Here is a 25,433-nt window from a genome sequence, read left to right as displayed (position 1 = left end):
AGGAAGGAAGCTGCAGTCTTTGGCTTCATCGCCTCTGCTTTGCTCTGCTCTGCTCTGCTCTGCAGCTCAGGCTCCCTCCACGCCATCTCCTCCTGTTTCCCTCTTCCATCACGGTCAAGTCAAGTCGCGTTGACCCCGAAAACAATGCCCATCTTCGCCTCGCCCACCTCGGTGCGCGCTCTGAACGAGTATTTCTCGCCCGCCCAGGTCGTCGCGAGCGCCGCCCCCCATGCCAGCCATCCGAGCTTCTTCCATCTCGTCCTGCTCGTCTTCGAGGCCGTCCTCGAGGTCATCTGCGTCAGCTTGCCCGGCTACATTGCCGCTCGCCAGGGCATGTTTGACGGCGAGGCCCAGAAGCTGGTCGCCAATCTCAACGTCATGCTCTTTACGCCATGTCTAGGTACTTCTACTTCATGTGCTTTGGTGGGAACTTGAAACTGATGATAATAGTCTTTACCAAGCTGGCCTCCCAGCTCACCGCCGAGAAGCTGACCGACCTCGCCATCATCCCGCTCATTTTCGTCGTCATGACCTGCGTCTCCTACCTCTGTTCTTCTCTCGTCTCCCGTCTATTTCGATTCAAAAAGCGGCAGGCCAATTTTGTCACCGCAATGGGGGTAAGAATGTCATCATGCTAGTCTCAAATCAAAGCTAACATGATTGCGCTTCAGGTGTTTGGGAATTCCAACTCTCTCCCTATTTCCCTCGTCATCTCCCTGTCGCAAACTCTAAAGGGCCTACATTGGGCTCGCGTGCAAAATGACAATGATGACGAAGTGGCCGCTCGCGGTATTCTTTATCTGCTGATATTCCAGCAACTTGGCCAGCTGGTCCGCTGGAGTTGGGGCTATCACGTCTTACTCGCGCCCAAGGAGCGCTATATCGAGGAGGGCGACAGGCACTCGATCCGGAGCGGCCAACAACATTATACCGACAACCCCAACCAGACTGATCCAGACGAGCCTCTGATCCGGACTAAACCGTCGATGGAAAACGGCCTGACTTCGACTACAACTTACTCGGCTTACTTTGAGTCCGGCACTCAGACCCCTGTTACCGATCGCGCCCTCTCTTATAACAAGCTGCCTGGTCTGGATGGTTCCCACTCGCGTAGTGCAAGCGATTTGGACCACGATGAAGACGACTCTTCCTCTTCCTCGGATGAAGATGCTCCATTGTCTATTATCGGACCGCCACCGACAGGCCCATTCCTTCCTCGACAAAGCTCTGCTGGCAACATCCTGACTTTTCCCGATGTCGAGGTTCGTCGACCAGATGGAGCCGCTGCGTCTGGAATCAAGGGAGTCTGGTACAGATACAAACGATCTGCGGGCAAATCCTATGCCCGTCTGACCAAGGGTGCCGACAACAAAAAGAACAGGGTCTATGAATTGCTTCCACCGTCGGTGCAAAAGGGTCTCACTCTGTCGAGCTCCTGGACAGGACGATTCGTTCGGGGGCTGTGGGACTTCATGAACCCGCCCTTGTGGGCAATGCTCGCCGCAATCTTCGTAGCCTCCATCCCCGCCCTGCAACGCCTCTTCTTCGACGACGGCACCTTTGTACGCAATTCCATCACTCGCGCCATCGACCAAAACGGGCAGGTCGCCGTGCCTCTAATCCTCGTCGTCCTCGGTGCCAACCTCGCACGCAACACTTTACCGGAAGAAGCGCTAGATGAGGAATACGATGCCAAAGAGGAACGGAACCTCATCATCGCCTCGCTGATTGCCCGCATGCTGCTGCCCACTTTGGTCATGGCGCCCTTTCTGGCTCTTTTGGCCAAATACGCTCCGATTAGTATCCTCGACGACCCGATTTTTATTATTGTCTGCTTCTTGCTCACGGGCGCGCCGTCGGCTCTGCAGCTGGCGCAGATCTGCCAGATCAATAATGTGTATATGGGTGCCATGTCAAAACTGCTTTTCCAAAGCTACGTCGTTTGGTGGGTCCTTTTTTTTTTTTTTTTTTTTTTTCTCTCTCTTCTGAAATATACTAATTATCAGCAGGATCCTGCCATCAACGCTGATTCTGGTCATGTGCGCCCTCGAAGTCGTCGAATGGGCCACTGCCACCACCTAACCTATTATCAAGCAAAAAACAAAAAGCGAAGCCTCCACCTTTTTCGGTCTTTCTCTGTCTGTGTTATTTTTTTTTTCCTTCTCTTATTATGTTCGATATCGGTAGCATGAGCGTGGAGTTCCCTCTTTTCTTTATTTTTTATGCGTTGCATTTTTAGGATACTGTAGTGTGATACCTAAGCCATGGTTTTATAAACAAGGAAGAAGAGATGGCGTTTATATATTACTTTACAACGTTGAACTTGACGCGACATTCATGACGTGAGCATCTAGATCTATTTTCCATTGTAATTGTTTCTTTAACCAAACAAAAAAAAACTAAACACTACATTTCAACTCCTCCGTTGCCGATAGCCAGGGCTGATGCGCCGTAGAGTCGTCTGCGCTCATCACATCCACAATCATAGCCATACCACCAGCCAAATGCCACATGACATGACAATGAAACAACCACACACCAGCATTATCCGCGCGAAACCGGAGAACTGCGTATCCGCGTCGCGGGATCTGGACAGTGTCGCGGAGCACTGCCTGGCTGAGGTCGTACGGGTCTGCATTGTGGTTGTTGTCTTTGGGATTGTTGTCCGTGGGAAAAAAAGCGAGGCGTGATTTTTCGTCCCAGGGGTTATATGAGCCCCAGCCATATGTCGATTCGTGCAGTGCGAGAATGTAGAAATTGTGGCCGTGCTGTAGGAAGAATTAGTACAGGTTCGGGAAAAATAAGGGCACGGATACGAACAAGATGGAATGGATGGGCCCCTTCGTCGAGATTGTTTACAACCAAATCCACCCATACTGGCTCTGGCCCTGTCGCAACAGTAAGCTGATGGTTATCCCATTGCTTGCGCGCAAGACCAGCGAGGGGATACGGTGGGTCGCTCTGCGCTTTCCATGTTGTGCGGTTGAAGAAGCCATGTGGGATATTGGCTAGTCGGGAGAGTTTCTCGACTTTGGTGTAAACGAGATGCGTTTGCTGTGCTTTGGGGGGTATCATTGCCCGAACAGAGCTCGCCGAGGGGACTTTTTCAATGTTGATGTGTCGATCGTTGTCGGAGTCGGTCGTGACCACGGATGTTCTATCGACATGCTTTGGCGACTTTAGCACAGGAAACGATTGCCGTGGTTGCAGAGATGGGTTGCCGATTTTAAAGTCTCTGTTCCATTATTAGATATACCTTGGAGACTCACAATCTCAACTCACGATTCATCCAATTCCACAGTCACCAAGGAAGGCTCCATTGAATTCTCCCCTTTCACTGGGCGTAAAATAACATCCATGCGTTGACCTGGGAATAATATTCCTGCAGACGATTTGTGTTCGTCCGACTGTGTTTCCACAGGTATCCCGCCGTCAAGCGTAATAACTTTGAGTGCTTCTTTTGCAAAGCTAACCGTAATCCCGGCAAGAGACCTGAGATAAATCAGTATATGTACGCCGGTAACTGAATTGTTGTGTTTCTCTACCCCGTGTTCACAATCCTCAATCTATACGAGCCTTTCCCATTCAAAACCATCGGTGGCATGTCATTGGCGTCTCCAATGCAATCAACAGGCCGACCCGGCATTGCCATGGAACAATTAAATCGACCAGCACCATTTACCAGTATGGAATCTGGAACTGGCTGCCCAGAATTAGAAAACCTGCATCCTTAAAAAGCTATCCACTCACCTCGAATCCCATAGACCCCCACCACAGGTACCAGCTGGCCACGTCCCGGGCCGGGCGATGATACCAGTCTCCAATCAGCAATAGCAGTTCTTCACCGTAGTTATACTTGGAGCGGTCTGCCAGGGCGTCATTTCTTTGCTCCTTGGTTCGTCCAAATCTATCGAGAGACAGTGTGGTAGCAGGCTTGTGCACAATCAATCCCCCATACAGCCCATCGACTCTTTGCACGCTGGAATGCGCATGGTACCAGAATGTGCCACTTTGGTCGGGAGAAATGGTGAAATTATACCAAAAGGATTGGCCGGGCGGGATGCCGCACTGGGTGACTCCAATACTGCCATCCATGGAGTTTGCGTCTCTCATCTCGAGGCCGTGCCAGTGCATAGATATCTCCTCGTCTTTCACGTCATTGTGCACGAGAATGTTGAAGGTATCCCCTGATCGAGCCTCGATGGTCGGGCCAGGAAACAAGTCTGAGAATACGGTCAAATTGATATCGCCATACGTATTAGACGAGAAAAAACAAACCGTTGATCAAAAAGACTTTTTTCAAAACACCATCCGGACGTCGCTGTTCAGTGGCGACCCGCAAGTCTAGGGTCTGCGTCGTAGCTGCACGATAGGCATGTTCCTCCGGATGTAACAATCCATTCTGCTGGATTCGATTGTCGATATCTAACCACGCCTCGCTTGGCTCTGGATGGCGACGTGCTACTGGGAGGAGGAGCAGCTCAGTCGAGGTGAAGAAGAGGCGCGCAAAGAGCCCGAGGATGGCCAGAAACGGCAGGAGCGACAGCAGCACCGACCGCGGCAATAATAAGAATGGGAGAGCAAAACGCCGCTTGTTTGTTCTCTGCGTCTCGTCGCGCTCAGGCTCTGCGATGTCCAGCGGCACCGACACATGCCGTTGGCGAATCTCTTTGCCTTCCATGGATCGTTTGCTCCATGAGACAGATGTGAAGTCGTCAATTTCAACTTCAATGTTAGGCCGTCCCCGCTTGCCATTTGAATGGTCCCCGCAAGGGCGTGACTCTACGTTGCAACCGGATAGGTTGGTTTGTTTTATACAACGGAGAGTTGATACAACAGAGAGAGTTTATAATAAATAACAAACGAGAAAAGCAGGGAATTTAAGAAAGAGAAAATGGTGGTAGAGATTCTATGCTAATAAGAGCTATTTACATGACTTTCTTTCTATGAAGTTACCATCCACGCAACCCTTAAATCAATTAATTAAGTAAATAATTAACATTATACAGACTTGATATAGCCTCTTGTATTAATTTATTATTCATATTTGCCCTCCAATCCTTGACCAATCAGAGCTCACAGAGAGCGCAAGTCACGTGCCGAGCCAGAAAAAAAAAAGTCGTCCGGCCGGGCTTATCTCGAGTCTCCGCGTCACTCCACGGGCTTGCTGCCATCCACCGACCTTCACGACCTTAAACTTTGCGCGTCTTCCAGCTGGTGTCTCCTAGTGATCCGCCTTTTCTTCTCGTCGACTTTATATACCCCCCGTCGCCTTCTATATTCTCACAACACACCATGGATCACTCGCGCGATCCCTGCCCCTGGGTTGCCCTGAGCGACTTTGGCGGCGCTTTCAGTATGGGAGCCATCGGTGGTGCTGTCTGGCACGGTGTGAAGGGTTACCGCAACAGCCCCTACGGTGAACGCCGGATAGGAGCCATCACAGCCATCAAGGCGCGCGCCCCCGTCCTTGGCGGAAACTTTGGCACCTGGGGAGGTCTTTTCAGCATCTTTGACTGCTCGATCAAGGGGATCCGAAAGAAGGAGGATCCGTACAATGCGATTATTGCTGGTTTCTTGACCGGTGGTTCCCTCGCTATTCGTGGTGGATACAAGGCCGCCCGCAACTCTGCTATTATGTGTGGTGTCTTCCTCGCGGTGATCGAGGGTGTCGGTATTGGCTTCCAGCGCATGATGGCCGATAACACAAAGCTTGAGGTATGAGAATATCGGCAATAATAAAAAAAAGAAGAAGAAGAAGAAGCTAACTTGGCCTAAAAACAGCTTCCTCCCCCTCCTCCTTCCGACCAGAAAGCTCTCGCATAGACCTTTTCTCTTTATTCACCAACATCGACATATCTTTCTTCGATCTCTGTCTTCATAACAACAAATGTCTCTTCCTCGGTGTTTGGTTTGGGTCATCATTCTTAAACGACATAGCATAGAGGTTCCTGTTTTATTTACTCGCCTTATTTTCCCTCATACCGCCTGTGTTTCTGGAGCATTGTATTATTTTTTTTCGTGGACGACGGGTTCTCCAAGACCGGCGTGTCTTTTTTTTACCCTAATAGCCGGGTGGCTAAACAAAAGAATTTTCTCTACTCATCCTACAGAAAAAAGCGTTGAAGGCGGACGGGACTGGTGGATTCTTGTACATTACTGCATAGCTGACAAGCATAATACGTATTTTGCATATATTATTCTTTAATAATGTTATAGGGTTATATGTATATCACTTATCACTCGGCCTCAATCCCAGAGATTCCAACTTCTTACTCAACTATGGATGTACAGCCTCGCCACACGTTTCTCGTTACTCAACTGACAGTCAGGACTAGCCGGTTATCTCCGACATTTTGAGCGGTACCTACCCCGAATAGTGCTAACTATTCTAGGTTAGCGCCACATATAATTCATATGAGTGTATGTTTCTTTCATGACCTTTGGCAACTTACAATCTTCAACTCGACATAGTCATGCTTTCCCGTCTGGCAAATATACTCCACCGTCCCTTCTGTGCTGCTTGTTATAGACAGGTTTGGTGCCACAATCCGCGTTCTTCATCTCCTACCCGAGAACAGCACCGTCATCGAACGCTTCAGCTCCACATCTTCAACCATCACCTTCCGCTATGGCAAAGTCAGAGAGCAGACGCGCGAGCAGATTGGCACGGTGACGCTTGATGTTGGAGATGGCGAAACCGCCGAGAGCTTCCTCGACGACGTTGCGACACGAATCCGTAAGCTACGGGATACTAACTGCCCAAGGCAGACGGCAGGCAGTAGTAGTGGTAGTAGTAGACTCGCCTAGTGCAGGATATCCTTCAGCCCGCGGCGCTCGATGCGATTCACGAAAGAGAGGACCGAGGTTGTCGCTCTATGAACGCGACGCAGACGTTTCCTGTTTTTGTTGTTTACATCGCCCGCCCGAAGCCAGGGAGGATCCTGAGTACTGAGCCCACGAGTTTTCCTAAATGAAGTTTGCATGAGTTCTTGCTTCACAACTTTTGATTAATTAGAGCTCACGGTTGTGGCTAGCTGCCTGCCTAAGAGCTAAGGCTGCCTTAGGCGTCCCCGACCGAACGCCAGCGCTGAATAATGCGCCCAGCAATGCTTACACCGCCAACGCCTACTAATAATGCCTATATAAAGAGTCTTGATCCTTCATGTATTTTATATACATACAAGTGCTCACTGAGGCACGCTGGCTGATTTAGCGTCACACATATCATTTATACGCAAACCTTGATGTAACATTGAACATTTCAATAATATATAAGGGTCTAGACCCACTTCGATTCTTTCGTCTTATTAGTGAGTCACTTGATGTCCTAACCCCCCCCCCCCCAAACATACGCATGCGTCGCTCCTTGCTTGGCACTTCTTTGTCTTCAAATGTTGCTATATACCGGTCTTTTCTACCGCACTAATGCATGATGAAATAAACATACACGTCGCAGTAATCTTTGTTAAAAAAAAACTAAAAAAAAATCAACGTTTAAAAACCGGCTCATCGGTCGGTCAAAGCGTCATACCAAGCATTAAAGCATCATCTTAGCGTCAACCCTAGCGATCTAGTTCGCCAATTTTGCGCCTTTACGCCTTCACGGCTTCAACCACAGAGCATATCCCACCCCATCACGTGCATATCCTTATCTCTATCACTCGACCGGCGTGCATTAGTACTTTACTCCGCACGCGGAGTGTAACGTAGTGGTAGTAGTAATAGAAACCAAGACTCATGGCGATATTATTCCAAGCTGTTTAGTATTGCCCTTGCAGGCATTGGACTACCCCGCCAGGGTCGTCGTTGCTAATCTCGGTGCCGGTACGGAGACCGGCATCAATAATATTGTTTTCTTTCTCACCTTTTTATTTTTTTTATTTTTTCTATTTTTTTTTCTCCCTCGAGTAGTATCAAAACACTCTAGCAGCGTAGGTTTGACGTACTAAATTCATACTTACTACTGCCCATCATGGCATTCACCCTGGGCGTCGCTCTGGCTTTGGCATTCGGAGCCAGTCCAGTCAGCGCCGGGCTGGAAGAGATTGACCATGTCGTGCTCTTCATGCAAGAAAACAGAGCTTTCAACCATGTAGGGACAATATTCTTCCCTCTGAAGTGATTACCAGACTCATCTCCGTGCATAGTATTTCGGAACTATGGCCGGCGTGAGGGGATTCAATGATCCTAATGTTCAAGTCAATGCGGATGGACGGTCCGTATGGTATCAGTCAGTCCATCTATTCCCTAAAGAAGTAATCTTGTTAACATCCAGACCAGGGAGGTTAACCAAGACCTGACCAACACAACAGATTATCTACTCCCATGGTATCTGAATTACCTAGGCGGAAACTGGTCGGATGCGACACAATGCATGGTAGCCGGCGACAACGGTTACGAGTCGAACCAGGCCTCTCTCAACGGCGATCTGAACAACCACTGGGCGACGAATAACACGCCGTGGAGCTGGGGTTACTTTAAAAGAGACGATCTCCCGGTCCATTTTGCCATGGCCGAGGGTTATACCCTCAACGACATGTATCAGGAAGGTCAAATCACTGCGACAAATGCAAACCGCGCGACGTGGGTTAGTGGTACCATCAATGCCCCTGGCAGTCCGACCAACCCAAATGGGACAGTTGGAGCCTACATCGATAACAACGAGACCCCTGGTATGGCATGAAAACTCTTGTTATCGTGAAATGGATAACTGATAGTAAGCACAGGCTGTGAAACGGGCCTAGGTGGCGATTACTCCTGCTATCCGCTGACCTGGGAAACGATCTTTGAGGTGTACGAACGCATTGGGGTAAGTTGGCAGGTGTGGCAAGACACAGACAACTTCGATGACAACCCAAACGCCTGGTTCAAACAATACCAAGATGCAGGCCCTGGTTCTGCGTTGTATGAGCACGGCAATTCGTTTCTGTACACACTAGACGACTTCACTGCCGCCGCCGCCAACGGATCGCTCCCCATGGTCAGCGTTATCGTTGGACAAAATGAGCTGGCAGAACATCCTCCATGGATGCCAAAGGACGGGGCCTGGCTACAGCAACAGATCTTCAACGCAGTTACTAGCAGTCCAAAGTACAATTCCACTGCGTTGATTGTTTCGTATGACGGTAGGCAGTATTCCCCTGTGTTGTCATTCCGGAACTTGTTGACCTGACTTTTTCTATCAGAAACTGGCGGTTTCGGCGATGCTGTGACTCCTTTCCACTCCCCGGCCGGCACAACTGGCGAGTGGATGGAAGATCCTTTGGGTACCTTTGGCCAAGTATACACAGGCCCCGGATTTCGCGTCCCAGCCTGGATCGTATCGCCATGGACCCGTGGTGGACGAGTTTTCAGTGAGCGGTGCGACCATAACTCTCAGATTCTGTTTATAGAAAAGTGGCTCGAGGCCAAAGGATACCGCGACTATGAGCTGGCGGGCATGGGTCCTTGGCGTCGCCAGCATATGTGCGACTATGTCAACGCTTTTGATTTTTCTAGCGTGAGTATCATCGCTGACTTTTCGGGAACACCGAAGCTAATAGATTCATAATCAGCCCAACTACAGCATCCCCGAGGTCCCCGTTGCCGATAAACCTCACCAAGACGCAAGCGGTAATTTCGATGGAACATCTCTCTGTCTCGCGACCTACACCGAACAACGGCCAGCGGTTCCATATGGAGAGCAGACGCTAGAAGACGCACTCTTCTTTGAGGACGGGTTCAAGGAGGTCATTGGTTATTTGACCGAGGGCAGATACCTGACCTTTGAGATGAATGATTTCGCTCTCACCAACCCATCTGCGAATGCGAACAGCAGCGGATTCGTCTCGATCAGCCCCGCGACTTCGGATCACAAGAGCAAAAACCAGCGCTGGGTCATTCACTACTCTCAGGGCAGCGAAAGCGGGGTCTTCCGCATCTCGAGCGGGCTGGACGGCCGCTGGATCACCCTGGGAGGAATCCTCGTGCCAGCTGAAAAGGAGAGCCTGGCAGCCGACTTCAAGATTTCCTATCTCGGAAACGGCAAGGGATACACTGTGCAGTATGCGCTCCCGAAAAAAAAGAGCTATCTAAGCATTGGGACGGACGGGGATCTAAAGAACGGCACCAGCAGCGCCAGCGGGTTCAAGGTCTATAGTGTCTCGTATCACAATTAGCCTCGGCAACGCAACAGTTAGTCAATTAGGGTATGTAGATAATACAGCGCATGCGCATACACATACATCATTTCCCTGTATAAAAGAGGATCTGATCTGTTGATGTCTGATGATGTCTGACGTCGATCTGCCAAGGCCGATCGAGCAGGGGCGTAGCCAACCAGCGTCCTGATCGCCTGTGGATGGCGCTGTTGCTGGCTGTCGCTACATGCCGTAATTTGCCCTGTGTGCTGTCCGCTGCATATGCATGTCCAGTGGCGGCTCATATGTGTATATAAATGCGTATATGTATCAACGAGATACACACACTGCTCCTCTGGCGATAACTCGGCCGGATGCGGTGGGGCCCATTAAAACACCTGAGCGAGTTTCTCGGCAACGGCAACGGTGGACGCGGTACACTGAACACTGGAACCTTGATTAGAGGCAAAAATAAAATGTCTTGTGCCCACTCAGAATCCATACCCAAAAACTAAAAATCCAGAGCCGACCCAGTTTTGACTCTTTTCTTCCCCCTTCTCTGGATCCTTTCAATTTTGGGTCTGGTTGCGCTTATCAGTATTTGATGTGCGCGCCTTATCTCTTGTTTGCTGCCTGGTCGCTCGTTCGCCCCCCTTTCATCTATCTGATTTCGCTATCATCGCACAACGTTGGGCGTCGTCAAGCGTCTCCGTGAAGCAGCTCGATTTGAGTGTATCCTTTTCCAAGTGATTCATGGGTCTTCGCTGGGAGCGTTTGCCACTGCAAAGAACGTGTTGAGGCGACGACAGCAGCGCAGAACAGGAAGGAAGAAAGGATGCCGCCTTCCGCCCAGGGTGATCGCGGAGGTCACGAGACCACCACCCATTCCGGTACGTGATTTGTTCTTCTATTTTTGTCTTCTTATTTATTCTCTTCTGCAATGCTCCCCTGCATACGCTGTGTTTAGCCTGTGTATCACTGTAGCTAAAAGTGATTGGCGCCTGCGGCTCTGTTCTTCTGTCACATGTCACACGTCACATATCTAACTCCGTCTAGAGGATCGCACACCTGATCTCTCAGCTTCGCAAGTCTCTCTTCAGAGTAACGGAGACCAGGGAGCTGCAGCAACTTCGAAGGAGGCCACCACCACAAAGCAGTACAGAGCCCCCGTTGCCAGGCGAATATCTGCCAGGTCTCCGATATTGCAGCCGTCGCCAGTCTATTCTCTTCGCAGTCAAATTTCCACTCTGCGTCTAGATTCTCAGGATGACGACGAGGACACCCAGAGTACTGGCAAGTCCGAGCAAGTCTTGTTCAGCCAGGTCTTAGACTGGTTGCGCCAGGAACAGGGCAAGCGCACTGCTGCTGATACTGGTACTAGCGCCGCCAGAAGCGACAGCAGTTTCTCTCTGGACGAAATGCAGCAGCATTCTTTTGGCCCGGAAAAGGGACTGGCGTTGGACCAGTTAGAGAAGATTCTACATCATTATGCAACGACTTCAAAGGATCAGGGAAACGCTCTCACTCGTCACCCGTCAAGACGACATCACCATAGCCGCTCCAAAGGACTTAGGCGTGGCTCTGGGTCTGATTCGGACTATTATGACGAGACTGGCGTTCCCAGCGTCGATGCTATTCTAGATAACACGAAGACGTTGGCATACAACGGGGGAGCCTCGTCAGAAAACCTCCTGTCCGGTTCTGATCAGCAGACTCGGGCGTCAAAGGAAACCAATCACTGGTTGACCTTCAAAGCAGAGATTCTTCGCCTTGCCCATACCCTTCGCCTAAAAGGGTGGCGGAGAGTTGGTATGGACAGCTGTGGTGATATTGAAGTTACTCGTCTGAGCGGTGCCCTGACAAACGCCGTCTATGTGGTGAAGCCTCCGAAGCTCGCGCGCCAGAATTCAGAAAGGATTCACAAGCTGATGCCGAATCGACCACCTCCGTGAGCATGCCCAGATGCGCAAGTGTCTTTACGGTGAACTGACAAAATACAGAAAACTACTTCTTCGTATATATGGTCCACAGGTAGAGCATCTGATTGACCGCGAAGGGGAACTACAGATACTACGTCGACTAGGGCGACAGAACATTGGACCGCGTGTTTTGGGTACATTCAATAACGGGCGGTTTGAAGAGTATTTCAACGCACATCCACTGACTCCTAGAGAGTTACGAGTCCCCGAAACCTCACGACAAATAGCCAAGCGAATGAGAGAGCTTCATGACGGGATTGAACTGCTAGAACACGAACGCCAGGCCGGTCCATTTGTGTTTCGCAACTGGGACAAATGGGTAGATCGCTGCGAGCAGGTCATCTCCTGGCTCGATGGGGAGATCCTGTCGGGCCAGACAGGCCGGCCGGAAGCCTGGCGCCAACGGGGATTCGTGTGTGGTGTGCCCTGGGCAACGTTCCGAAAGGCTGTTGAGAACTACCGGATCTGGCTTGCCGATCACATGGGGGGCATGAAGGAGATCAAGCGGCAGCTCGTGTTTGCCCACAACGATGTAAGCTACTACACCGTGTATCAGAAAGGAGGTTTTATTGACTTGATTTTAGACCCAGTACGGCAATCTCCTTCGCCTTGAACCCGAGGAAGAATCGCCCTTGCTTCTGCCGGCCAACTCGCACAAACAGCTCGTTGTCATCGACTTTGAATACTCGTCAGCTAACACTCGTGGCCTTGAGTTTGCTAATCACTTTACCGAATGGTGCTACAATTACCATGATGCGGAAAGGTCGTGGGCATGCAATACACGCGCCTATCCAACCCCCGAAGAACAGCACCGGTTTATCTCTGCTTACATCTCCCACCACTCGCAAGTTGGCCCTGGATATTCTCCACTTGTTACTCCAGATATCGCCCCTGCGTCCATTAGTACTCCCCGCCTAGCCGCTTTTTCTTTGGATGCACCTGCCATCGCCACGGCCAATTTATACTCTGAGCCCGATCGTTTGCATCATGAAGACTCCTTCGAAACCGAAATCCAGCATCTCATGCGGCAAACTCGGCTATGGCGAGTCGCCAACTCGGCACAATGGGTTGCCTGGGGTATCGTACAAGCCAAGATCCCAGCAATGGAGGAACCAGAACACCCATCAACACTACTCAATAATAACCATGATATTAACCAAACCGACAACAACAATCATACCGAGGCCGCACAAGAGAACCAGGAAAGCGACGAATTCGACTATCTTGCCTACTCCCAAGACCGGGCTCTGTTCTTCTGGGCCGATGTCTTGGCTATGGGCCTAGTTCGAGAGGATGAGCTTCCTGGGGAACTTTTGGAAGTGATCAAATCGAAGATTGTGAATTATTAGTATTTTTCCATTCTTTTTATTTTTATTTCTATCATATGTGTATACGATTCGTGGTGGCATAGCGATAGTTATTGTATTGCTTCTTTATTTTTGTCCCTTGTGGCTTTTTCTATTTTCATTGCATGGCGGATATCCAGTATGTGATCTTCTTACTGTGACATGTTGCAGAAATTGCATATATCTGTAAGTTTTTGTTCTAAATAGGGAACTTACATCACTTTTCCTACTCTTGACAATCCAGGGGTCAAAGAAATCCGTAATTTTATAGTTTATTTTTATAAACTATAGGACATCGATGCTCTAAACAACTGACAAGGCCTTTTCTATCATTGTTAAAACGATTTCTTAACAACGGTTGGCATTAACTTAATTAGTGCTAGGGCGAAGGGTTACGCTTTATATGATCGAGGATCGTCGCTCTTATCCCTATCCTTGTTTATCAATTGATTGTTTCAAATCCCGATATTCCGCATATACTCGAAAGCTATGAAAGATAATAATTGATTATCAACACTAAGTGAGGTAGCATTCTTGTAAGCTTTGGTTCATTTTATTTTTTATTATACGTTCCTATTGGCTCTGAGAATAGGTGCATTTCAATTTAAATTTAATGTGACACTTGAACCTGACATTGCAGGCCCAGAGACGGGCAAATGAAATTTTACTCATTTTGAATCAATATGAAACATGATACAAAGCCACTATATCTATCACATATTATTTAAAATCACTACCTAGAGAGTGGCAAGTATATGAGCTTATTCATTTCCACAATTGTTGATTAGAGCTCAGCACCGCGACAGCGTCCTGCTTTTCTTGACATCGTTAGAGCAATCCAATAAAGCCACCATGGTGCTTCCAATCCTAGGGTTGATACTTCTGTCAAGCGGTATTGCTTTCGGGGCTCCAGCATCCCCGGCAGCGACGCCAATATTCCATGCTTCACAAATTCGATCCGTCAGCGACCCTATAGTTCATTACTACCTGCAGACGGATCCCAATGACTGTAAGTAACCTAAATTATTCTGTATGTCAAATACTTACAACCAATTAACACCTTTATCAGCAACCAAGCCTGTCCTTGGTCCCGAAGATGGTGCCGAATATTATACCATTTATTCAGATGGCACCATGCAATCGGCCAACACGTCTGCGTGGGTGAATATTGCTCCATTGAATAGCACGACATCTTCGTACAAGCCCCTTGTGCTCGGTCAGACATCGAACTCATCGGCCTGGGGTTTAGAGGGAGATACCGTTGAGACTATAGAGACTAGCCAATGGGGAAGGCGTGAGTGTTCTTCATTTTTTTTATATGAGGGCAATGTACTGACAGGTGATAACCAGAGTTAAACTTTGTGGCTTGTTCCCTACAAAGCAATGGGTCGTCATCCTCGAGCGATTATTGGGAAGTGTGGTTGCAGGAGGGAAGTGATGAGCCGACTGGGAGGAATTGCACCAATTATCAGACACTGCATTTCCCTTGTCTCTGCTAATAGGACTGGATGTTTAACTTCATCTAAATGCATCAAAGGGATAGTATATCCTTCCATTATATATCAGAGTTACCGTTCCACCATGGCAGTATTGAGATGGCCATCGGGCATACGCTGATAAGAACCTCAAGTGACAAGAACTTGGCCTTTCATTTTCTGTTAGATTTCGAAAGTCTAGACTGTCTAACTTTCGACCCCGATATATGCACTTAGCATTGGCTCAACAGTATAAAACTGGGGAAACAAATTGATTACTAAAAGTGCCAGCCGAATTCCTCATCTTTTGAAACACGACACTATGGATCTATGCGGCATCGCATATTCGGAATGTCGGCAATAGTAGAAACCGCACGTGCCTTTTTGTTTTATGTTGTAGCAGTAGCAGTACTAGTAATCATATTTATTGTCCATATGCAGCCTAAGGTTGTGATAGACATGTTCGCTAGAGGCCCAATCTATTATACATGAGTGGCCTTCTCAGGGTTACATTTGTTCAAATATTCTCAGATGAGAAGAGGGGAGCCTTGCACCCCAGCCGGGCTCACATGCACCATTAGATCACCAGAGCCCTCAGTGAATTAGTCTTAAAGCTTGCTAGATCCTCCCTAGATACTCATATCTCTATTTTATAATAGAGACCTTCAGGGTTGCATTGCCAACTGCACCACCCGGTCCCTTTTTTTGTTTTATGTAGCCTCGGGGCTGTTTCACTAATTATCGGCAAGCAATTATTCCAGGAATTAGCTCCGCAATTTAGTTAATTGGTAGATCTGTTTTTCAAAGTGTTTGTTTAATGTCACGATGTACTGTTATTATTCGCGCTATAATTTTGAGGCTTGAGCTGCCCGGTTTTAAATTGATTAGGCCGTAACATTAAAATTGGTCCGACGGATTCGTGTGGTGCATTTTCCGTAGCAGTGTATGGAATAAACTAGTTATTTACATTGTTCACCCCCGGCCGTAAGCCTGTCTTTCCAAGAAATTACTCCTTAACGTAACGATGTCATAGTATGCATAGAGTCTTGGCCAAGATGATGATCTTCGATAATCTAGTGCAGACGCTTATTGCCGCATTACCACGTACAAATAAGCTTTCTCTCCTTCTCTAGCTGCTGCGAGATGATCTTGACAATTTACTGACCTTACAAATAAACACCAGTCATTGAATTATGTCTGGCCCAAAGTTCCACAGCAACGGTCTACGAAGACCCTGGGACCGGGATCACTTTCGATACCTGGCCGGTTCCCTCCAGCTCGACGCAAGGTGGCATGACATTTGGTCTCACTCTTCCGAGTGACGCGTTGACAACGGATGCAACCGAATTCATTGGATATCTTGTCAGTGTTTCTGAACTCATCTAGGAAAAAGGTTGAAAATGTCACTTACTTTGATCGGCTCAAGCAATGCTCGTCGACCAATTCGACATCTGCAGGATGGTGCGGAATTTCTCTGGGAGGCTCGATGGTCAACAACTTGCTGTTGATGGCTTATCCGTACAACGGGACCATTTTAACATCCTTCCGATTTGCTGGTGGTTATGTGATGCCCGATCTGTACACAGGCAATGCAACGCTCACCCAGATTTCGTCAACCATTACCGATACGGACTATACTTTGATCTTCCGGTGCCAAAACTGTTTTTCGTGGAATCAAACCGGCACGACAGGTGCTGTATCTACCAGCAAAGGCAATTTAGTTCTTGCATGGGCCCAGGCAATTGCATCACCCACCAATCCCTCTTGTCCGAACAATGTTTCATTAGTGCAGCATGACGCCCAGGACATCTGGGTTGCAACTCTAGACAGTAATGCTGCTAATTCGTCTTATGATGACTGGGCTGCCCTTGCCACGAAGACTGTGACCGGAGACTGTGGAGGTGGCGGCGGTTCATCAACACCCACACCGGTTCCAGTACCCAGCGGCTCTGTTTTTGACTATATTGTGGTTGGTGGTGGAGCAGGAGGTATCCCAATCGCCGATAAACTCAGTGAGAGTGGGAAGAGTGTTTTGCTTATCGAAAAGGGCCCGCCGTCCTCTGGGCGTTGGGGTGGTACCATGAAACCCGACTGGCTGGATGGCACAAATTTGACACGCTTTGACGTCCCTGGTCTTTGCAATCAGATCTGGCACGACTCTGATGGCATCGCATGCACGGACACGGATCAGATGGAAGGTTGTGTCTTGGGCGGGGGAACGGCGGTTAATGCAGGACTTTGGTGGAAGGTGAGTGGACAGAGTATCTTAGGTGAATTTTTCTAGTGGAACTCACATAGCCCGGTTTAGCCATATTCGCTGGATTGGGATTATAATTTCCCCACTGGTTGGCAGTCCGCCGATATGCAGAGTGCCACGGATAGGGTGTTCTCTCGTATACCTGGAACCGATCACCCTTCGACTGACGGGCAGTTATACTTGCAACAAGGGTTCGACATAATATCAAGCGGGTTGGCAGCTTCAGGCTGGCAGTCCATAACCGTCAATGATCAACCTGAGCTGAAGAATCACACGTACGGACATACTGAGTATATGTTCTCCCACGGTGAACGTGGTGGGCCAATGGCCACATATCTAGAGACTGCGAGTGCTCGAAGCAACTTTCAGCTCTGGATGAACACAACTGTCAAGAGAGTGACCAGAACCGGAGGCCATGTCACGGGAGTGGAGGTGGAAGCATACTTAGATGGGGGCTATGAAGGAACCGTGAACTTGACCTCGGTCACAGGAAGAGTCATTCTATCAGCCGGAACATTTGGCACCGCGAAGATCCTTATGCGAAGTAAGAAAGACATGTCTTTCTTAGTTATGATTTTTCTGACTATAATAGGTGGTATTGGACCCACGGACCAGTTGCAAATAGTTCAATCGTCGACTGATGGTCCAACAATGATATCGAACACCTCATGGATTGATCTTCCCGTGGGTTATAATTTGGATGATCATGTTAATGTGGGTACTCGTTCTATTTGCTTCTTAAATTCACTAATGAGGGAAGACCGATACCGTCATTACCCACCCAGATGTGGTATTTTATGACTTCTACGCGGCATACACCGATCCGAACGAGACTGACGCCGCGAATTACTTGAGTAAGTAAAATAGTCGCTCTTGAAATATAATAGACTCGTTGACAACATTTAGACAGCCGGACTGGTATCTTGACGCAAGCGGCACCGAACATTGGACCAATGTACGTCTAACCATGCATTTCTCATCTAACGTGGAGTTAATCATAAATGCAGGTTCTGGGACGAGATTGAAGGCGCTGATGGTATTGTTCGTCAACTACAATGGACGTCCCGCGTTGAAGGGTCGGATGGAACCGCTGACGGTAGTATGTCGGTTTTCTATAATATCGACAATAAGACCTGCTGATAAAAGTCCTCAGATGCAATGACCATGAGCCAGTACCTCGGCAGGGGAGCAACTTCGCGTGGCCGAATGACAATTACGGCTGGTTTGAATACAGTTGTGTCGACACTACCGTACTTACAAGATGAAAATGATATCCAGGCGGTCATTCAAGGCATTGTCAATCTGCAAAGTGCGCTGGAAAACGTGGCTAATCTCACCTGGACATACCCACCTGCTAATGAGTCCGTGACCGATTTTGTCAATGATGTATGTCTTCTGCATCATATTATGATCATATTGAATCGCATCCTTACTAAGTTTGACATTAGATGACGGTGTCATACACGAACAGACGTTCGAACCATTGGCTAGGTATAATTGTTTCCTCTGCAAAGCCACCACAAGTCTAATCTCAACTTTTAATAGGGACTTGCAAAATCGGCACCGACGATGGCCGTCTTAATGGGTCTGCCGTTGTAGATCTTAACACCCTCGTATACGGCACTGACAATCTCTTTGTTGTTGATGCCAGTATTTTCCCGGGAATGCCGACCACGAACCCGTCGTCATATGTAGTAGTCGTGGCAGAGCATGCGTCAGAGAATATTCTTGCTCTAGCAGCTCCTACAGCTGTGGACCATTATGGACAGTGCGGAGGATTGAACTGGACGGGAAGTTTTTTCTGTGCTTCACCGTATACGTGCACATATCAGACCAGTTACTACTGGCAGGTAGGTCGACCATTTCAATGTTTGGTACATTAATGTCTTTCTAAAGCTTTGTCCGGCTAACGAAAGTGATATAGTGTCTCTAGTCTTGGCTTTCATCCTTGTCGTTGGATTGTACGTATTTCTTTATGAGGTGGTATTCTTCCTACATATGAGGCATACACGCCAAACAACACTGGAACATGTATGCGATTTGAATACAGTACATAATAGAACTGACTGCATCTATAATTCTTTTCCTTCTCTTTCTTCTACTTTACTATTCTGATGTAGTTTAGCCTAGGCCGGCGTCGCCACGGCCCATGGGTATCTCCATCTGAATTTACGGTGATAGAGCAGGGCATGAGAAGAATGTTCGCCAAATGAAGGCCCTATGTGAGAATATGTACAATATCAATTGGAAATTGAACAGTTCGATGCCTATGCGGTGCCCCAAACATTGAGATCTACTAAGGATAGCATGTAACCTTTACTAACACCAATCAGCCACAAAAAGGCAAGGCACAGCAACAACTAAAAGAATAGTCAGAAAGATTTAATTAAAGGATATTAGAGGTAAAAGAATAATATAGGATAACTCATAACCATTATAGAATTCATGTAGGCAGTAATGGTAAGATGTCTTGTCTTACACGGACAAACAGAGACTCCGATGTGATATCACTATCGGCACCATTACTGTAAAAATAGGCATAATCCATGTGCAGTGATCGCCTCCATAACACCGTTCTCCCGTCTTGGCGAGGTCTACTTGCAAGTTGTGATACCTCATAGCGACACGTGACCAAAACTATCCCTTGGTCTTATTTTGGTGGGCATATGTATATCTCTTTTCTCTCTCCTTGGATCCCTCTCGAAAACTCAGTCTTATGTCCTACAAATTTTATCCTACAAATGGATTCCTTTTCCAGCTTGAGCCGAGCCGATTCCTTCATTGCGGCCGGTACAGTCTCGGTAATCTACGCTGTTGACGAAAATACCGTCATCAAAGCCCGTCCTTTGACAGGGGATTACGAACGTCAAGTTTACGATATTGAAATTCGCGCTTATGAGCGGCTTGGACACCATGAACGCATTGCATCTTGTGAAGTGACTAAGGACGGCCTCCTATTGGAACGTGGAACTTGTCTTCGGGCCATACTCCAAAGTTCTCCCCCCATTCCTTGGGCCATGAAACTTCAATGGGCGCTGGAAGCCGCAGATGGTCTTGCATATATCCATAGCAAAGGGATTATTCATGCAGACGTTGGCTGTCACAACATCATCGTGGATAATGCCAATCACATCAAGTTTATTGACTTCGCTGGCTCCGGTATCGACGGTGAAGACCCCTTGGTCTGCTATGAATGGTGTAGCTTTCAGCCTGGAAATGAAATCGGCATCTGCACAGATATATTTGCTTTCGGGTCAATGCTTTTCGAGATTGAAACAGGGCACGCCCCTTACAGCGAGCTGGAAAGGACTCTCGAAATGGGAAAGCTGGTGACGGTTGTTGAGGGATTGTTCTCACAGCAGAAATTCCCGCCCGTGGAGACCCTGGCCGTTGGGTCCGTCATTTCTGGTTGCTGGAATGGCAAATACAATTCAATGGAGGAAGTCCATCGAGATATTGCACGTTGTTGTGAGAAGTATTCGGAGGGGAGGTTGGATCAGGCAACATTGGGTGCTGCCAAGAAACCCTTGAGTGCAAAGATATCATCGAGAGCATGATTATTTCCTATGCAGGAGAAGTAGTACAAATGCAATTTTGAAATTTCAGTCAATCAAAAGTATTGACCAAATGGGTCAACTGCATGCTCGCTAGAAATCCAAGGACGAGAGATCATTCGTTGTATAAAGGGTTCCCATGCTTGGGAAAAACTCTTTATTGATTGTTGTCAGAAAAAATATTAAGTTGTTAATATTTAAAATAACTTATAATAGAAATTTTTTTAAAAAAGATTCTATAAAATTATTCCATGATAAAGTTAATAAGAAATCCTTGCGTAGTTTAGTCGCGAGTTGCAAGTTGAGTCGCTTGCACACCCTCCCTACTCTAGCTAGATCATAAGTTTCTTTAATACAGTTGAAAAGTGAAAATATTACGTCGAATTCCTGAACCTCTCTTTCAGCTCATCATCTGAGAAACATATCAATTGTCAAAACAATGCTCGTGGTATCATCATATCAAACTTTCACACACAAAATACTGGAAAGGAATTGTACAGTCATGATCTGCTTTTGTTTGAAGATAATAATACTCTTTTTTTCAAAGCCCCTTCCTCGCCTCTGCTCTCCGTAGAGTCTCCTTCTTCGCAGTCTCAACCCATTCATCGTACTTCCCCTGCTGCACTTTTTGGTCGACAACCCCCTTGAGCGTCTCGCCAATAAAGCCGACAAAATTGCACCGTCGCAGCGAATTCTCCCATGCCCAGGCTCTTCTCTTGGAATTCTCTCGCTCGAGTAACTCCATATCGCCAATCTCTTGTGCCCGATGTCTGAGGTCGCGCACAGCCGCCATCAGGTTAAAGCGTACTTCGCCGGGGGGATACCGCGCGATTCGTCGCTGTAGCACTTCGATGACTTTTTCCGGGAAATTGTCGCTGTCACAGTCCCCATGGCTGATTGGGAAAGGCTGGAGGCCGTCAAGCTCATACAGTTTCCCATTCACAGGCGTGTATGCAATGAAATGGTACACATCGCCGTCCTCATCCTGCGATGTGCGCTGCGTCTCGTCGACAAAGGGACTTGCACGCGCAAAGGCATTGTGTGCGGTGCGGATGGCTTCCGAGTTGGACAGTGCCTCGCCGAGCAAGTCCGCGGGAAACCCCTGTGTGAAGGCTTTGAAAGAGGAGAGCTCGTTTCCGATCTCGATGGGTACTGGCGTACCCGACGCCGGTGAATCGTGGTTTAGGATGACGGAGAGAATCGCCTGTGTACCGCATGCGTTCTGGATCGTTTGCGCGGCGAAGAAGAGGCCGTTGTCTGTGGCGGCTTGTTGGTCGTAAGTTCCATCGGCCGGCGTTGAGCTGTCGCGCGACTGGCCGCCGATCCATTTGAAGAGGAAGATGACGCCGTAGACGGGGCTATTGTTAACACATTATTTAGTGGGCTGGTCGATAAGGAAGAGGAAAAGGGAAAAAAGTCTAACCCCAACGAGCGTATCGTGTCGGCATCGAGTGATATGAGCTCCTCAAACTGCACGCCCTTGACGCCGATGTTCTCGATCAGAGATGTGAACACGCCCTATTGTAAAAAGAAGTCTGGTTAGCATGCGCCAACATTTTTCTTGTAGATAGAATCATACTTCATCAGACTCGATGGTGCTCCAGCCTCCACCGTCGGCCATATTGTTGTGTGTGGGTTCTTGTGTCCAGCAGGTACTGCGTAATCAATCCGACGCCAGGTAGCAATGCTAGTGAGAAGCCGTCAAAAAAAGAGAGGGAAATTATCGAAATAAACACCCGAAGCACGTAATATCATCAGCAGGTCAACTGACTTCCGACTTCTCCACAGATGGCGATGCAGATTAATTGTCAACAAGATGATGACGCTGTCTTGGGCCGTTTTTAGCTCGCGCGGCCTAGACCTAAATAGGCAATATTGAGCTTCGTGTTCGGCAAACATTGCAAACAAGCTCTATACTACTCATCATAGAAATATAATACTACAGTCCTTCATTAGGCTAGATCGACAGGTTCACGCTATCTCATGCAAATCACGATTCAAGATTAAGTACGAGTAAGAATTTCCAAGGTCAGCAAATGAACTAGACCCCACGTGCGTCCATCGTAACAATGCATGCACCACTGTTACATGATGATCGGCTGCTTTGACGTCATTTCAAAACCATCTGCTATATTGAGCTGCAATTAATGGAAAGTCTTAAAGAAATCAAGTCAAGATGAAAAGCTCATAGTCAAAGTTTCATGTTTATATCAAATAATTACATTGCTCGAAGCATAAGTTGAGAAAAAACAGGTATCGTCACCTCTTCTAGGTTAAAAACAAACTTGAGTCCCATCGCCAAACACTTGTAACCCCAAATTCCAAACCCCATAAATAACACGAAACTAGAAATTCCCGCAAATTGGTATATATATATACATATGTATTTATTTTTGAAATTAAATCCACAATCCGAAATGATAAAAGAAGAGTCATAAATAGAAACATCACGTCCAAAGCTCGGGAGCAACTGCCCCTATTGGCATAATGGGCGACTCATGAATAAGACCAATATTATTCAAGGCTGCAGATGCGTCAGTGGTAGGCAGTTGATGATGCAGCTCCTCGTTGTAAGGTGAAGAGAATGCCGGAGAGTGCTCCAGCCCCCCTTGTCGGCTATAATCTGACAAAGACTCGTCCCCGCCTTCAGAGGATAGTGGAGAGCTCACATAAACAGCTGACAAGTTAGGGTGCGAACCGTACATGTGCTGGGCGTGAAAAGGAGGAGTTGGGATTGCAAAAGTCGGCGGAGAATGGATGGATGGAGTATATGGTGCTGTCGTCTCATAGGATATGTCGTGAAATTGGTGGTAGGGGCTCGGAGGTGTCGTTACAAAGTGATTCATTGGCTGCACAGGCTGCGACCATTGAATACAGCTCTTGTAGTCGGTCATAATGTGGCGTGGAAATTCCATCAGGGTGGCGGCTAGCTGCGCACCAGGAGTATATGGAATTGACGATTTGCGCGCCAACAAGATTGCATCGATATTTTCAATTGGTGTTATCGCCATGCAGCCCAAATATGAGCCTTCAATCTCGGGGAACAGGGGCTCGAGGGCCAGTGCCGTTGAATAAAACTGGGCCAATATAGACAAAGCGCCCAGGTCTCTCTCCCCTCCTGTCAGCATCTTTGTCGGTAGCCAGAATAACCAGGTGCGCAAAGGCTGAAGTCTTTCAAAGGCTTTCTCAGGCGACGGAATCGGCATGTCGTTGCGCAGTTTCTTGACAAAGGTAAGAAGCTCGTGTATCCTTTCATAATACTCGGGAATGTGTTGGACTTGTTTTTGGATTATTTGTAGGTCCGCGATGGATGTATCGATGCGCTCGAGGTCGTCGCCTTGATATCGCGTGGCGCCAGATAGATATGTGGAGTTGAGGTTCATGTTGAATGAGCGGAGAGCCCTTTGACCCTCAAGAAATTGTGCAATATCCGACGTCTCCTTCCAATATGGGTGCATGGAATCAAGCACCGATGACATGCCCCTCTGCAAGGATGCGAGGGACGCCCAGTCAGTGGCTTGCCATGATAAAAGGATAGAGGCGGCTAGTATAGAGTTGCAGTTTGCCTTTGAAAAGGTTCCGATTGCATTCTGCAAGCCTTTAAATGCCACTCCTCGGTGGCGATATGATAAATTTTCGGTTTCTTTGCTACCTGTCAAGTAGGCTAGGTGTGAGGCGGAGAACGCAAGGACGGCGCTCATGACAAAGTCACTTGAAACAGCGATTGCGAGAATACTAGTGTTCGTCAGATGTTAGCTAAGTCTACCTCACTGAAAAAAGGATGTAGGAAGGCGCATACGATGGCATTTTCGGAGCCCAAACGGTAGTTTCACTTAGACCCCGACGGTGGAAATCAATTGAAAGACCGGCAATGTGGTGGATGAGTCGGAGGTCGGTCTTCGAGAAGCGATACCAGTCATTGCGAGGGCATTGTGATAGTTCGGGGAATGGAGGAACGCCGTTGAACTGCCAGCTTTCGATTTCGGCCTCGATCTCAGGGGTCATCAGTAGATTAGGGACACCTGGACTGCGGGGAGCCTCGTCACGGACAGCCTGCGTGTCCATGTAGTCGCACCGGCAATTGTGTTTGGTGCAGTTGCGACTGAACCTTGGTTAGTAAAGAACGGACCCTCCAGTGCGGAAAAAAAGGATGACATACCACTGAGGGAAAGTCTCGTCGCATCGAATATGCCTTCGCTTACAGGTTTTGCAACCATTGCGCGACTTGGTGTGGCTTCTGCGGGGTGGACCACCTCCGGGACCAGGCATCTTGTCTTCTTGGCAGGTGGTATGCAACAGACAAACAGAGACAAGGTCCGTGGAAGGAAGAAGGTGACGGTCAGGTCGAGTAGGTGTTTGGTATCTTGTTGGAGTCCGGTTGCGATGGGCGAGGTAGTTGTATATAAAGTTGGGAAAAGGCGGGGTGGGGAGGCCGAAGATCTCCTTATGTATTTCCCCTCTGTCGCAGCACTCACACCTTATATGGACATGCACGATTGTTTAATATGATGCCACGGGGATTCAGATTGGAACAAGGTTCCTCAGCAGGCGCAGCGTTCTGCTTGAATATAACGTCGAGGGGCAGCCTGCAAGGGTCCAGGCAAACACGTGTTTGACGAATACGAGAAGATTACTTCTCGAAGGGGAGTTAAATAAGTCGCAAACAGGGCCCTTTTTCAGATGGTTTCCGTTTTGAGAAAC

General features: G+C 48.1%; 10 protein-coding genes across 10 annotated transcripts; 7 read left to right on the top strand and 3 right to left on the bottom strand.

Moving 5' to 3' along the window:
• Window positions 1-144: 144 nt before the first annotated feature.
• On the top strand, window positions 145-2,082 carry TRUGW13939_09245 (uncharacterized protein; the record flags this gene model as incomplete). The annotated part of the gene is made up of 4 exons (XM_035492370.1): window positions 145-400; window positions 451-617; window positions 672-1,945; window positions 2,010-2,082. 4 exons carry the CDS (start codon window positions 145-147, stop codon window positions 2,080-2,082), a joined length of 1,770 nt encoding a protein of 589 aa, XP_035348263.1.
• A 317-nt stretch (window positions 2,083-2,399) lies between these two features.
• On the bottom strand, window positions 2,400-4,681 carry TRUGW13939_09244 (uncharacterized protein; the record flags this gene model as incomplete). The annotated part of the gene is made up of 6 exons (XM_035492369.1): window positions 2,400-2,768; window positions 2,821-3,235; window positions 3,283-3,492; window positions 3,546-3,703; window positions 3,751-4,223; window positions 4,279-4,681. The coding sequence occupies 6 exons, from the start codon at window positions 4,679-4,681 to the stop codon at window positions 2,400-2,402; spliced, it is 2,028 nt and encodes a 675-aa protein (XP_035348262.1).
• Window positions 4,682-5,295: 614 nt separating this feature from the next.
• On the top strand, window positions 5,296-5,826 carry TRUGW13939_09243 (uncharacterized protein; the record flags this gene model as incomplete). Its single annotated transcript, XM_035492368.1, has 2 exons — window positions 5,296-5,718; window positions 5,785-5,826. 2 exons carry the CDS (start codon window positions 5,296-5,298, stop codon window positions 5,824-5,826), a joined length of 465 nt encoding a protein of 154 aa, XP_035348261.1.
• Window positions 5,827-6,417: 591 nt separating this feature from the next.
• TRUGW13939_09242 (uncharacterized protein) lies at window positions 6,418-7,135 on the top strand (the record flags this gene model as incomplete). The annotated part of the gene is made up of 3 exons (XM_035492367.1): window positions 6,418-6,423; window positions 6,475-6,739; window positions 7,038-7,135. 3 exons carry the CDS (start codon window positions 6,418-6,420, stop codon window positions 7,133-7,135), a joined length of 369 nt encoding a protein of 122 aa, XP_035348260.1.
• Window positions 7,136-7,975: 840 nt separating this feature from the next.
• TRUGW13939_09241 (uncharacterized protein) lies at window positions 7,976-10,160 on the top strand (the record flags this gene model as incomplete). The annotated part of the gene is made up of 6 exons (XM_035492366.1): window positions 7,976-8,095; window positions 8,151-8,233; window positions 8,284-8,675; window positions 8,730-9,128; window positions 9,189-9,502; window positions 9,558-10,160. 6 exons carry the CDS (start codon window positions 7,976-7,978, stop codon window positions 10,158-10,160), a joined length of 1,911 nt encoding a protein of 636 aa, XP_035348259.1.
• A 796-nt stretch (window positions 10,161-10,956) lies between these two features.
• TRUGW13939_09240 (uncharacterized protein) lies at window positions 10,957-13,449 on the top strand (the record flags this gene model as incomplete). Its single annotated transcript, XM_035492365.1, has 4 exons — window positions 10,957-11,011; window positions 11,178-12,069; window positions 12,122-12,632; window positions 12,685-13,449. 4 exons carry the CDS (start codon window positions 10,957-10,959, stop codon window positions 13,447-13,449), a joined length of 2,223 nt encoding a protein of 740 aa, XP_035348258.1.
• An 849-nt stretch (window positions 13,450-14,298) lies between these two features.
• TRUGW13939_09239 (uncharacterized protein) lies at window positions 14,299-19,138 on the top strand (the record flags this gene model as incomplete). The annotated part of the gene is made up of 14 exons (XM_035492364.1): window positions 14,299-14,455; window positions 14,516-14,740; window positions 14,797-14,934; window positions 16,105-16,283; window positions 16,348-17,169; window positions 17,230-17,722; window positions 17,771-17,892; window positions 17,939-18,032; window positions 18,085-18,133; window positions 18,186-18,277; window positions 18,332-18,564; window positions 18,627-18,669; window positions 18,724-19,052; window positions 19,112-19,138. Coding segments are annotated over 14 exons (3,003 nt in total), but the record flags the coding sequence as incomplete, so codon positions are not given.
• A 781-nt stretch (window positions 19,139-19,919) lies between these two features.
• Window positions 19,920-20,735, top strand: TRUGW13939_09238 (uncharacterized protein; the record flags this gene model as incomplete). The annotated part of the gene is made up of 1 exon (XM_035492363.1): window positions 19,920-20,735. The coding sequence occupies one exon, from the start codon at window positions 19,920-19,922 to the stop codon at window positions 20,733-20,735; it is 816 nt and encodes a 271-aa protein (XP_035348256.1).
• Window positions 20,736-21,273: 538 nt separating this feature from the next.
• TRUGW13939_09237 (uncharacterized protein) lies at window positions 21,274-22,353 on the bottom strand (the record flags this gene model as incomplete). Its single annotated transcript, XM_035492362.1, has 3 exons — window positions 21,274-22,090; window positions 22,156-22,250; window positions 22,312-22,353. 3 exons carry the CDS (start codon window positions 22,351-22,353, stop codon window positions 21,274-21,276), a joined length of 954 nt encoding a protein of 317 aa, XP_035348255.1.
• An 826-nt stretch (window positions 22,354-23,179) lies between these two features.
• Window positions 23,180-25,001, bottom strand: TRUGW13939_09236 (uncharacterized protein; the record flags this gene model as incomplete). Its single annotated transcript, XM_035492361.1, has 3 exons — window positions 23,180-24,467; window positions 24,532-24,834; window positions 24,892-25,001. The coding sequence occupies 3 exons, from the start codon at window positions 24,999-25,001 to the stop codon at window positions 23,180-23,182; spliced, it is 1,701 nt and encodes a 566-aa protein (XP_035348254.1).
• Window positions 25,002-25,433: the final 432 nt, after the last annotated feature.

Source organism: Talaromyces rugulosus, chromosome V (genome assembly GCF_013368755.1).
Source record: "Talaromyces rugulosus chromosome V, complete sequence".
NCBI lineage: Eukaryota > Fungi > Ascomycota > Eurotiomycetes > Eurotiales > Trichocomaceae > Talaromyces > Talaromyces rugulosus.
This window is presented reverse-complemented; position numbering and strand designations above follow the sequence as displayed.